The sequence below is a fragment of the Carassius gibelio genome, chromosome A1 (assembly GCF_023724105.1).
Source record: "Carassius gibelio isolate Cgi1373 ecotype wild population from Czech Republic chromosome A1, carGib1.2-hapl.c, whole genome shotgun sequence".
In the NCBI taxonomy this organism is placed as follows: Eukaryota; Metazoa; Chordata; class Actinopteri; order Cypriniformes; family Cyprinidae; genus Carassius; species Carassius gibelio.
The window spans coordinates 22,224,157-22,237,285 of NC_068371.1; the positions used below are offsets into that span (position 1 = coordinate 22,224,157).

Here is a 13,129-nt window from a genome sequence, read left to right on the forward strand (position 1 = left end):
TTTCACTCTCATTGAACCTCGTTGGAATTTTTTTCTTTTCTTTTTTTTCTTAAGAGAGTTCCCTTAAATTTGTGCTTGGCATCACTGGAGTGAATACCACTTTATTTAATGGAGTGTGCTCATATTAGCTGCTTCAGACATTTAGTCATTCGCTCTTCCTCTAAGAAAAACCATAGATCCCTGTACCAGAGTTCTTGTTTCTCTCTTTCTCTCACTTTTTATTTTCCTGCTGCTGTTTAGAATGACAGGGACAATGTTTGGTAGAGCATCAGCCACTCAATGACCAGACGTCAGATGGCAGACCTGGACCAGAACTGGTTTAAGCAAGAGGTGAAATACAACTATGGCATAAAGAAAATCTATGGGGGAAATTTTTTCGGGATTAAAACATGGTTATGATATTAAAATGCACCCTTGGGTTTCCTCGAGCCTGACAAAAGCATGACTCTTGGTTAACCACTGCTGAATTATTTTAGCTGTTTAACCACAAAGAGTTAGAGTGAGGGAGAACAAGAAAGAAAAAGCAAGCTCCTCACCCCAAACATATTACGTTGTTGTAGAGGGTGTTTAAAAGCTATGAAAAAGACAGGGTCAAATAAAGGAGACACTTGTTCTGTTAAATATACAAATTATGGATTCCAGAACATTTAGGTGTCATTAACATGACAGCTTTTTAATGAACTTGTTTACATGACAATGGCGTTTTGGGGACTGAAAATGCAAGTTTTTGAAAATGCCACCGTTATTATTTCCGTGTAAACACTCAATACAGGAATCTTTGAAAACATTGCAAATGCACAGTGCGTGTGCGTAGGACATCTTAGTACATTTTAAAGGCAAGCGCAAACAAACATAAAAAAAACAATGGCGGATTACTACAGTACTGTTGTTGCTGTTTAAGAGTTTGCTAACGCTTCTTCAGTAAAGTGTGGATTTACTTCACCAATATTACAACCAACAGCGGAGACGCATCACATGCAGCATATAATCGTGACTTCCCTACAGGTACTGTCTACTAAAAAGTTGACAGTGCCGACTACTGGCCTGGCTTACATAATAAGGCATTTTAGGCCATTTTCACGGATATGTGTAAATTCGAATAATTTTTTAAATGTTGTCGCGTATACGTGAAACCTTGTAAAAACGCAAGGAAAAAAGTTTCCGTTTTTGACTACATCATTGTTGTGTAAACGTAGCCTTTGAAGGAGGTAGTTTTGCTTTTATGTCCTGTAAAATTGACTAACAATAAAATGAACATATACTGTACTGTGTGTAGACAAGAATTTAAGTAATGTGTTAGGTTGGGTCTCAGAAGACAAGAATACATTAAGATATTATGAAAGTACTATCCGGTCAAGTCAGTGGATGTATTGTAGTAGATGTAGAATAAATTTTTGCTATGTACTAGGAAAGAGGTCTTATGAGGTGACTTTTTCCACAATAAATATTTTGTGGCAAAACAATACATACAATTTTTATTATATTAAAGGAGGAAGGAAGTGGAAGTAGTGCAGTGCAATGTCATTACGCATAGCTTATCTAAGCCTTGTCAAAACTGTCAAGTTGTATGCTGGGATGTCAAAGTAAGCTGCTACTGGTGCCATATGCCTGTTATATTGTCAATAATTAATGTAGTAAGTGTTGTAAAATGTTATTGATAAATTGAATGGAAATTAGTTGTGACATTTGTCAATTGAGTAATTTTGCCATGAGTAAAAGTTAATAAATCTGCACCAAAGAGCCAATTTCTCAAATGAGCACTGTCAGTGTTCTTTACCTCAACATATTTTATTGCAGAAAAACATAAAAATTCAAGAAATAACCTGAACAAATGTTTTCAAAAATTCAGTATAATCTCTGAGATAGGACCTGACTAACTGGTGCACTGAATTCCAGGTGGCAAAATCACTCGTGGCCATCTCCCTCTGGATCTAATCAGTCAGGTACATTCTCACCCTCTAAGCCAGCACACAGACTGATATAAGTAATTTATGGGATGGATTTAAACCAATACCAATAACGACATTTTCTATGCTGCTTAGCAGCTGGTTTATTGCTCCTAAGGTGTGAAAGTTGATTTTGAGTCATGCATGGGAATTATAGTCTCAGTCTGAGTTTGGTGGTACTTGCAGTGATCCATGTTATGGTCATTGAAGCATATTGAAGGCTGGGGTAAAACCTTTATTTGCCAGAATGTGAAGAAGAATAAACTAGTAGATGAAGACATCTCAATATGCAATTGAGATACCCCACAGGATTCCAGTCCATTGATCCAGGACCTTTACAGCTTTGTGACAGATCAGCATTGCATTAAGACATGGTGAATTTATTGCATGCAGTTGGGATCATGATATGAAACTTACCGGTTACATTATCAAGCACAATAAAGGCTACAGGTAACATCTGAACAGTTTATATGTTTTGTTTTCTGGTAGATCTAATGTATCAAAATTAACTAAGCTGTTGGGAGTACTTGACAGCATGTCTAGCCATTGTAAGAACTCTCATAGATCATATATTACTTACAAAAAAAAAAGAAAAAAGAAAAGAAAACTGGGTTCACCACAAAGGCACAGTGAAGCAAAATCTAACTGGTAGCCAGGGAATAGCTAAATGTAGCTATATATATTCTGAAATGGATATCAGAATATTTGCAAATTTCCGCTTTTCCTTGTGGGGAAAAATAATAATAATAATAAATAAATAAATAAAAAGTGCATGTTTTCAGTGGTGAAGATGATTATTTTTGCAGGTGCTGTTAACACTTTATATCACTCTTTTAGTGAGCAAATGCTTGTTAATTGTTAAATATTTCAGTACAAATTGTATGTCTTTTTTAATTAAGGGACAGAAAATAAAAGTAGCCTATGTTAATTTCTGCATTGTAACTGAAAACTAAATGCAATTTAAGTAGGCCTAGCATTAATATTTTTGATCACTTTGGCAATATTTCCATGAATAGCCTAAACATTTTTGTTTTATTTATTAATTTGAAAACTACCATTTTTATTTGGATTAATCACTTAATTAAAATTGGGCTCTGGGTTTGATTTCATGATGTATACAGTAGCCATTCAAGACAGAATAAACGTAACAATACACTAGCTAATTTAAGTATTTTAATATCACTAAGTACCCTATGTCTAATAGGTGTGTGTGCATTGTGTTTTTACAAGCTGTTTAAAATAAATAAACTATTTTTAGAATATACTTAAAAATGTAAAGTTTGAGCACAAATGTAACAGGCTGGATTAATGGGTTAAAATTTTTTTTTTTTTTTATAAAGGGTTCAACTGAGTCAGTTATATGAGTGCATAACGCTTCTTAGCAATTGTTCAGGTTAAACGAAAAGTCTTTCTCCCTCATTGAAGAAGTTTAAATGTTAAGGAGGGGGGAGGCTTCTGCGGGGGTAACGGGAGTCACACTGCACGTGAAGAGTCTTTGGGAGTTTGAAAGTGGAGAGAGAGACACAGTGAGACTCCTGCTCGCAGTCTCTCGCCAAGGAAACATCACAGTTTATCAACCTTAATCTGACTTCAGAATGTTCCAGTGACATTTACATCAGTACTGGAGATACCGTGACGAAACATAATGCAAAGTCTCATTACCGGCGCGCGCACGCTGCCAGACGTTGTCGCTGATTTTCTATAAAGAATGTTTTATTTGTCGCATCTTCGCTGTTATCGGACATCGATCATGAATTATGTCTGCAGGAACAGTCGCCTGCAAGGTGCTTGAACTCTAAGGACTTGACGGAGTCATTGGACATGGACTCAGTGGATGAATAAATCACAGTCGATAGCGATATTTTTTCCTGTCACTCAGTTTATTGTTATTTTTTGGTAAAAGTCCGATGGACTGAGCATTTTTACCCAATAATATACACGCACAGAGGAATGAATGAATAGCTTATTGTTTCGGATAATTTAGACAGGGCTTGGAAATCTCACAATGAGGCTGAAATCATCGAGGTTACGCTACATGTAAGTACACTAACATGGGCTTTTGCTGGAGTTTTTTTTTTTATGTTTTAAAGAATAGTTCCATAATTAACTTTTTTTTTCGAAATGTTTCTTTCTTTATTTCTTCAGATTACTTCAATTTATCACCCTGTGTTTTTACACCCAAGTAAGTCTTCTGCATTTTGTGTTTGCAAACAAGCATCTCAAACTATGGGAACATGTGTAATAGTGTGTAATATTGGTTTCAGATCAAGCAATCAATCAATCATCTGTCTTATAATTTTAGTGATAGTGTCATTGGATGTTAAAGGACAGAAGTGTTTTCATCTGAATCAGCAATTAATTTATATAGGCCTTTATCTTCCCCAACCTTTTACCTTCATATAAAAAAAAAATAGCATATCATCTCTGACCAGAGAGGGATTGTGATTATGTCACAAGACTTTCCAGTGTATGAAAACTGCACAAAATAGAACAGTGTACAGGTGCGACAACTGTGAGTGACGAACACACAGATCTCACGAGTTGTTATCGTATATTTTATGGGCTGTTTTCAATTAAATGTTTCTTTTATGTTGAACATTTTCAAATAGTATTCAAGTTTCCATGCATAATTTTTTAGTGTTACATCCCACCCAGTTGTGGTTCAAGTTGATAAAACAGCACTTTTTTTTTTTTTTAATCTGACAATAATATTTATAGTTTAGGAATAATTCATAGATTTATAAAATTCTTTAATCTGTAAATATATAAGAATAGTGCAATTAAGTCAAAACAAAACAGTCACTGAAACAAAAATGTTACAGTGTTACTCAGTCTCCCCATTTTAATATTTTCCAGTCAAGCATCCGCAGGACACACTGAAAGCGATAAAATTTTGACTCACTTTAATCTTGTGATGTTATATGTGGGCAGTTAATGTGTTATAACCATGAAAACAACTCATTATTAATAGAGTCATTGGCAAATTGTCAAACATCTTGAAAAGACGTAAACCCCTGGCTTTAAAGGTAATGGCTCTAACATGTGAGGACGGCATATAGCTGACTTACAAAAGAAAATCATTATGAGAACGGCCCGAAAGAGACGGGGTGAAAGATCAGTGTTGGACCCCTATTGGCATGTCGTCAAGAGTGTGGCCCTCAGAGTGCCATCATCTTGTGTCCTCCACTGCAAAAATAATTATTTGAATCCGATGAGAAACAGTGTCACGTTTATTGTCCCTGAAAAGAGTGTAGATCATATCATTGTTCTTATGTTGTATGCCACACATTAAATAATCAGAATATAGTTCTTCTGTTTATACACAACAAATCTGCATGTTCTTCTGTTGCATTTTTATAGATGACGATGCAGTCCATCTCTTTACCCAATTTTAAGCACCATGTAACAGAGCAGAGTCGTCTGTCGGACAGGATGAGTCGGAGACTAACAAGGACTTATCAGCTCTATAGCCGGACTAGTGGTAAACATGTACAAGTCCTGGGCAATAAGAGAGTAAACGCCAACGGCGAGGATGGAGATATTCATGGCAAGTCACAGTCTTTGCAGGCATGCTGTTCTACATTGTTTTACTTTGTCAGCTCGAAACCAAAAGGACAAAACAAGTCAGTTCAAGCTATTATTTCAGAATATCCAGCAAATGTCAGTAACCTGCATAGTTTGAAATGGATTCTATATTGTAGAGTTTGGGAATCTCAAGAGAAACCTGTTTTGGTTCTGGAAAACACATCAGTGCTCATCTTACTTCTGCTGTCTTAACATTTCCTGAATGATAAAGAGTTGTAGAACAGAAATGTGACATTCAATTTTTCAGTTTTCATCCTTCATGTCTTCCAAAATAACTATATTTATTGCAAATGATCCTACATTATCTAGTCTCATTCACTTACCAAGTTTTTCGCTCCATGTGTATTTTTTTTTTACTTTGCTTAATGTGCGGTTGCCCTATGATTCATAGTGTGCATTGATGCTGCAAATAGGCAATGAGAAGCCAATCTTGCTTTTATTTGAACTTACTGTACTTATACAATAGTTGTAGTTATACAGTAAAGCACCTGTTTTAAGTGAGCTGCAGCACTTCTTCTCCAAACAAAACATTGGTTAGGATCCTGTCCGCTGGGAACAAATTCCTGTCACCAAAGTATTTCTGTGTGTCTAGCCATCTTTCCACTCGTGCAGTCCATACAGTACATTGCCCACTTTTTTGGAGGGTCATTTTACGAGGAATTTTCGTAGCTTTACAACTTAACGTACGAGTCAGTTTATGTAGAGAGGTGAGGTCAGCTGCATCGGTTAATATCCTTCTGTTTCTTTTAATCTTACTCTTTGTAGTCTTGGCCTAACACACACACACACACACACACACACACATACAAGCACATTGACACATCTAGGCTAAATATTGGCTTTTTTAAACTAACATTTCAACCTAGACGACAATGCCAATCTCAAAACTCCCCTATATGTAACCAAAAGCATCATTCATTTGTACATATCACCTGAAAGTAAAAAAAATTAACAGACTTTTCTATGGTTTAACAATTCCAGCTAAACTCGTTGTGGAAACCGACACATTTGGAAGCCGGGTTCGAATCAGAGGAGCAAAAACAGCCTACTACATTTGCATGAACAAGAGAGGCAAGCTTATTGGACGGGTAAGTTCAAGGAATGAAACATCTGGTGTGTTTATCTTTAATTATTCTGCGAAATGATGTTGTTGAAATCATGCTAAAGTATAGACAATTAAATTGGTTCGAATGGTACTAATGGTGTCGCAGGTAAACCCATCACGTCCTGAGAACAAAATTTAACCTAATAAATCTCTCAGGCTTGAATAGCAGATTTCCGAGTTAGTCATTTCAGTCCTCTGCTTTCTGTCTCTTTCTGTTGCCAGAGGAAGGGCCGTGGCAGGGACTGTATATTCACCGAGATTGTTCTGGAAAATAACTACACGGCTTTGCAGAACGCTAAGTACAAAGGCTGGTACATGGCCTTCACACGCAAGGGTCGACCTAGGAAAGCCACGCAGACCCGGCAGCATCAACGAGAGACCCATTTCATGAAACGTCTTCCTCGAGGACACCTGTTGACAGAACAGAAGACTTTTGATTTAATCCCATATCCTTCAAACAAGAGGACTAAGCACCATCAGCGCACACGCGTGAATTGAGGGCAGAATTGTAACATACATCAGAGTGCTATCTTAATTTGAGTTTATCTAATCTATGTGCATCCAGAGTTACTGGACATCACGCCGAACTGATGATGTGTAAAAATGTAGGAGTCTACACAGGCTCAGATCTGAGATGAATCACAGTATGAAAGACAGTCTGTTCTGGGATAATTACTGAACTGTTGACTGAACAGAGGACACTGTAAGCCTTGTAGTAATGAGCAACACATTTCTGGGAATGAAGGAAGACAACAGAACACACAACACATATTCAGGTGCTTCTCAATAAATTAGAATGTCGTGGAAAAGTTAATTTATTTCAGTAATTCAACTCAAATTGTGAAACTTGTGATAAATAAATTCAGTGCACACAGACTGAAGTAGTTTAAGTCTTCGGTTCATTTAATTGTGATGATTTTGGCTCACATTTAACAAAAACCCACCAATTCACTATCTCAACTAACTAGAAAAATCATTTTTAGTTAACTGTTGGCCATCTGGAAAGTATGTTCATTTACTGTACATGTACTCAGTACTTGGTAGAGCTCTTTTTGCTTTAATTACTGCCTCAATTCTGTGTGGAGGTTATCAGTTTGTGGCACTACTGAGGTGGTATGAAAGCCCAGGTTTCTTTGACAGTGGCCTTCAGCTCATCTGCATTTTTTTGGTCTCTTGTTTCTCATAAAAAAAATAATAATAATAATTCCTCTTGACAATATCCCATAGATTCTCTATTTGGTTTAGGTCTGGTGAGTTTGCTGGCCAGTCAAGCACACCAACACCATGGTCATTCAATCAATTCAATTTGGTGCATTTGGCAGTGTGGGCAGGTGCCAAATCCAGCTGGAAAATTAAATCAGCATCTTCAAAAAGCTGGTCAGCAGAAGGAAGCATAAAGTGTTCCAAAATTTATTGGTAAACGGGTGCAGTGACTTTGGTTTTCAAAAAAACACAATGGACCAAAACCAGCAGATGACATTGCACCCCAAATCATCACAGACTGTGAATACTTAACACTGGACTTCAATCAACTTGGGCTATGAGCTTCTCCACCCTTCCTCCAGACACTAGGACCTTGGTTTCCAAATGAAATACAAATCCTGTTCTCATCTCAAAAGAGGACTTTGAACCACTGGGTAACAGTCCAGTTCTTCTCCTTAGCCCAGATAAAATGCCTCAGGAGTGGCTTAACAAGAGGAATTTGACAACTGTAGCCAAATTCCCACACGTCTGTGTGTGGTTGCTCTTGATGCCTTTACCCCAGCCTCCGTCCATTCCTTGTGAAGTTCACTCAAATTCTTGAATCGATTTTTCTTGAAAATCCTCATAAGACTGCGGTTCTCTCGATTGGTTGTGCATCTTTTTCTTTCACACTTTTTCCTTCCACTCAACTTTATGTTAACATGCCTGGATACAGCACTCTGTGAACAGCCAGCTTCTTTGGCAATTAATGTTTGTGGCTTACCCTCCTTGTGAAGGGTGTCAATGATTGTCTTCTGGACAACTGTCAGATCAGCAGTCTTCCCCGTGATTGTGTAGCCCAGTGAACCAAACTGAGAGACCATTTTGAAGGCTCAGGAAACCTTTACATGTGTTTTGAGTTCATTAGCTGATTGACATGTCACCATATTCTAATTTATTGAGCCAAAATTGTCACAATTAAAAGTACCAAAGACTTAAACTACTTCAGTTTGTGTGCATTAAATTTATTTAATACACAAGTTTCAATTTGAGATGAATTACTGAAATAAATTAACTTTTCCCAACATAATTTATTGAGAAGCCCCAGTACACTGTCAGAAAAATTTGCAAAAATTGTATCTTAAGGGGTACAGTGGCTTGTCACTGGGGTAGAGCCTTCAATTCAAGACACCACAGGCAAAACCATTGTAATTTTCCATAAAAAAATTTATTTCATTTTTTTTTTCAGTTTCCTAAAAAACTGCAAATTTACATTCCATGCATTTGCATCTGCATATACAATTACAATACATATATTTAAAGCTGCTTTTCTCATATATTGAATTATATTAGCTATACTTTACTTTGTACTATTTCTATTTTGAAGGTTTTAATAGAGGGGTTGTTTATACATCATTCTTCTGATTTATATGCAAAATATATGTTTAAAAAGTAGTTTTTATTTTATTTTATTTTTTGACTGTTGAAGGTTTTTTCTAATTTATAAAGTGATATATGAAAAAGATATCCAAAGTCCTCTCTAAAAAACCTTGAATATTTAAAATGAAACTGAATTTTAAACCTGGCTTTATCCAGTGTTCAGAAATGTGTGCAATTAGTGCATAATTAATTGGATAGTGACACATTTGTGTATATAACATAACATTTAAAAACAAACTTGTAATGCTAAACAATGAATGCCTTAATGTAATGCCTTAATATACTATGATAAATCAACTGGCGAATGAATGGTGATATTGAATTTATAGATATATATTACCTCTTTACCCCTAAAATATTCATAGTAGTAGCCAAAGGGTATATATTGCTACTCTAAGGCACGTATATGCACCTTTAACAGTGGGTTGTAAAAGCTATTGTATAATTTTTGCACATTTTATTCTGACAGTGAACATGGCAGCTACCTACTGAAGATCCCAAACATATGCAGATGCACACCACTTCCATGATGTTATCAAAAAGCATCTTTATTGTTTGTACATGACTATATATTTTTATTGGAAGATTGTAAAATACTTACAAATGGAACTATTTATTTTAGAGTGCGTATTAAATTCATGTAAAAGTATTGATATAACAGGGTCTTGGGATGTGTGATTCATTGACTCCCTAACGCCTCTTGTGGGAACTTGTGATTGATTTGACTCCTTTGAGATGCGCTTCTACGCTGAATTTGCTTTGAAGGAGTCGGTGGTCATTAGTTGACAGGTCGAATCCTCACTCTCTCATAGATCACGCTGTATGTGTGTGGGCGCATCAAGAACACGAGCACGACAAGTGTGGGTTAAAGTCGAAGGCCTCCAGGAACAAGTCGGCCAAATTGTCAGCCAGTTTCTTTCAGAGTCAGGCTTATTCAGTTGACAACAACAGCAGCAGCCTGAGAGAAACCTCAAGGGCATGATCGCGTCTATTCAAGATGTATACTTCCAGAACCATATAGCTGTTGTTATGTTTTTGGCCCAGCAGTCGAACTCCCAGAAAAAGAGGCCTTAGCCTCAGATAACTGTGAAGCAATATCTATGACAGGCCGGTCTCGATTGAATGTGCTCAGCAAGTGAGACTGGGCCTTTTGAAAAACTCGGGCCTTTCGCTTAGAAGAGATGAGGTCAACCCACCATTGCTGTCCCAAACAAAGCTTACCACCGTGTAGTTGCATTTCTGCGACCCGCGCACCGTAACCCTCTGATCAAATAATCCCTTTGTAGGTACCGCAGAAAAGAAACATGTTATACAATGGTGGACCTGAATAATAACACAAGGAGGGGTCAGCTATCAAAAAAGGAAGCCCAGTCACACAGAGGGGGTGAGGGTCGGCGAAAGAGAGAAACCAAGAGCGTCTCGGGGGAAGAGAAATGTTTGTGTGGGGGGGGGGGGGGTTATGGGTTGAGATGTGGGCGAGAGGGGCTGAAAGAGCGCAAATGACTGGGAAGAGGCAAAGAGAGGGGCACAGAGGAATGAAAAGGGCCAAAAAAGAGTGTCTCTCTGTCGAGGCAGTTGAGCATGACCACTGAGGCCTCAAGATCGGGAGAGAGAAAGGGAAGAAGAGACGCTGAACAAAAATCACAGCCCTGAGCTCTTCCCCTGTCGCCTTTTTCCCAGGACTTCTGATTTGTAGAAAAGCATTTGGTTGACTCACTAAATCTCTCTTTAAATTGGTGCGTTGTTCTGTTCATGTCAAAAGACGGCCTGGCTAACACTATGCTTGCATCATTCAATAAATTAAACTTTGTCTTTGTATCTTAAAAGGGTTTTTGTATATGCAAACTGATCACAGATCAAATTAGCAATACCAATGTTTTTAAAATACTATATATATTGTATTGTTAATTTGATCCTTTCAAAATTTGTAAAAATATATACAGTATATATATATACACACACACGTTTCTGAATGATATAATTCTGACTGATATTATTAATTCCAACAAATAGTAAGAAGACCCAATCTGATTGGCAGATTTTAAACTACAACTGGTGTCATGAACAAATGGTTCATCTGGTCAAATGGAAGAACTTTTAATGGTTACTCTGTTCAGTGTTTTTTTCCATTGGCTTTTAGATCATTGTAGAAAATAAGCTTTGTGATCAACAAAAGTAGATGATTCTCACACGGTTTGTGCATCAAGATAATCTTCACAACTTTTATGAACTTATAAGTTAAATTCAAAATGCCAGAAGTAGCTAAATTAGGCTATAAAAGAACTACAGCACAGCTGCACAGCTTCACTAAACTTCTGACAGACCTTCATTTAAAATCTACAAGTTGGAAAGTTTGAGTAGATGCGTTTACCTGTTTGGAGTGATGATGTTAATTGTCCAATGCAAACAACCTCTGTAATCCCATTTAGACAGTTGTTTTCAAAACACATAAAAGCTTTAAAAAATCTTGATTGCTACTTATGTATTTTATGTTGTAGAATGAAGCCTGAATATATTCTGAGCTTGTGTTAAATGCAAACTTTAATTTAGTCATCTAACAAAAAAAAAAACAACAACAACAAAACAAAAAAATCCATTCAAAAAACCTATTGACTTCAGGACGATGGAAGGATGACGTTCAAACATGCTAACTTGTTTCCAGGTTATGGGAATCATTCCTGCAGAACTGTTTTAACAATAAATTCAACCTGTGATTGATCACTCTTTCTGTCTAAGCAGGCCATTCTTTACCAGAATAAGATGTAATATGGACCAGAGATCCATAATTTAGACAATGTAAAAACAAAACAAATGTTGACCACCACCCATTAAAAAAAAAAGAAAGAAAAAATATATCAGACATTAACAGCTCACTCTAAAATGCTAATAGAATTAGCAACAGATCACTCCTGTAGGACATAACCAACAGATAACAGTAAACATCTGCCAGAAAGTCAAAACCAGTGGTCACCAGTCTGTCAGAAGAGCCGGTATCTCTAAAAAAACAAGGACTGGAGACACTATAGGAATCTCTCTCGGTAGCAGTTAACCCATAGACATCTGATTCTTTCCATGTAAGCCATATCTAAATATTTTTTTCCCAGACCTCAGGCCAACAATCTCCCTTGGACATTAGGTATTGGTTGAATCTGGAAACACATATTGATGTGGACTGGAGCGTACCATCTTTGGGCAGTTTGGGAATGGGTGAAGACAGCGCCAGGACTCTTGCTCTGCTCCTAGAAGAATTCAATGATGTGTGCAGATGTTTGGCTCTCAGCACTGATTGTCAACACATGAGTGTAATGATGCACACTCTGTGGTCAGTACGAGGCGATGAGAGGCTGCCACACTGCAAAATCTGCAGATTCTTGTGAACAGTAGTGCATCATATCATTTTGATAACTCATATCAATTGCATGTCCTTGCAGTTGCTACCATCACTAGAGCAAGAAAACCGATGCCAGAATTTAGGCTCCAAGTTGTGTCACAGGATGTTGTATAAATCAAGCAGGTCAGAGTTTACTGTTTTAAAAACCTCAAATCTTCAGATATTCATTTTTACCTGCTTCTACAATTACTTAATTTAAGGCAGGCTCTTTAGTCAAAAGATTGACCTTGATCAGTATATACAGAATGACAAAATGATGCACAGATACATGTTAAATAGGCTAAATTAGTCTCTCTGTTGGTCCTGTGCATATACTGAAATGGAAACTAGCTTTATAGGCCTATGTTTAGCCTTTGATAGTATTAATATATTTATAATATATATATAGCAAGCGTGTCTAATCCTGCTCCTTGGAGGGCCAATATCCTACAGATTTTAGCTCCAATGCGCTATATTTTATGGTTTAATGCAAGTTAAATT

General features: G+C 36.9%; 1 protein-coding gene across 1 annotated transcript; it reads left to right on the top strand.

The window, feature by feature from the left end:
- Nucleotides 1-3,720: 3,720 nt before the first annotated feature.
- Nucleotides 3,721-7,735, top strand: LOC128015891 (fibroblast growth factor 8b-like). Its single transcript, XM_052600129.1, has 5 exons — nt 3,721-3,983; nt 4,092-4,128; nt 5,307-5,493; nt 6,513-6,619; nt 6,859-7,735. The coding sequence occupies exons 1-5, from the start codon at nt 3,952-3,954 to the stop codon at nt 7,132-7,134; spliced, it is 639 nt and encodes a 212-aa protein (XP_052456089.1). The 5' UTR covers nt 3,721-3,951; the 3' UTR covers nt 7,135-7,735.
- Nucleotides 7,736-13,129: the final 5,394 nt, after the last annotated feature.

What these genes read in the sequence shown, in the direction of transcription:
- LOC128015891 (XM_052600129.1), top strand. Translation starts at nt 3,952, where the DNA reads ATGAGGCTGAAATCATCGAGGTTACGCTACAT. An exon ending in CGAGGATGGAGATATTCATG is followed by an intron (nt 5,494 to 6,512) that starts GCAAGTCACAGT and finishes TAACAATTCCAG; the next exon opens with CTAAACTCGTTGTGGAAACC. An exon ending in GAGGCAAGCTTATTGGACGG is followed by an intron (nt 6,620 to 6,858) that starts GTAAGTTCAAGG and finishes TTCTGTTGCCAG; the next exon opens with AGGAAGGGCCGTGGCAGGGA.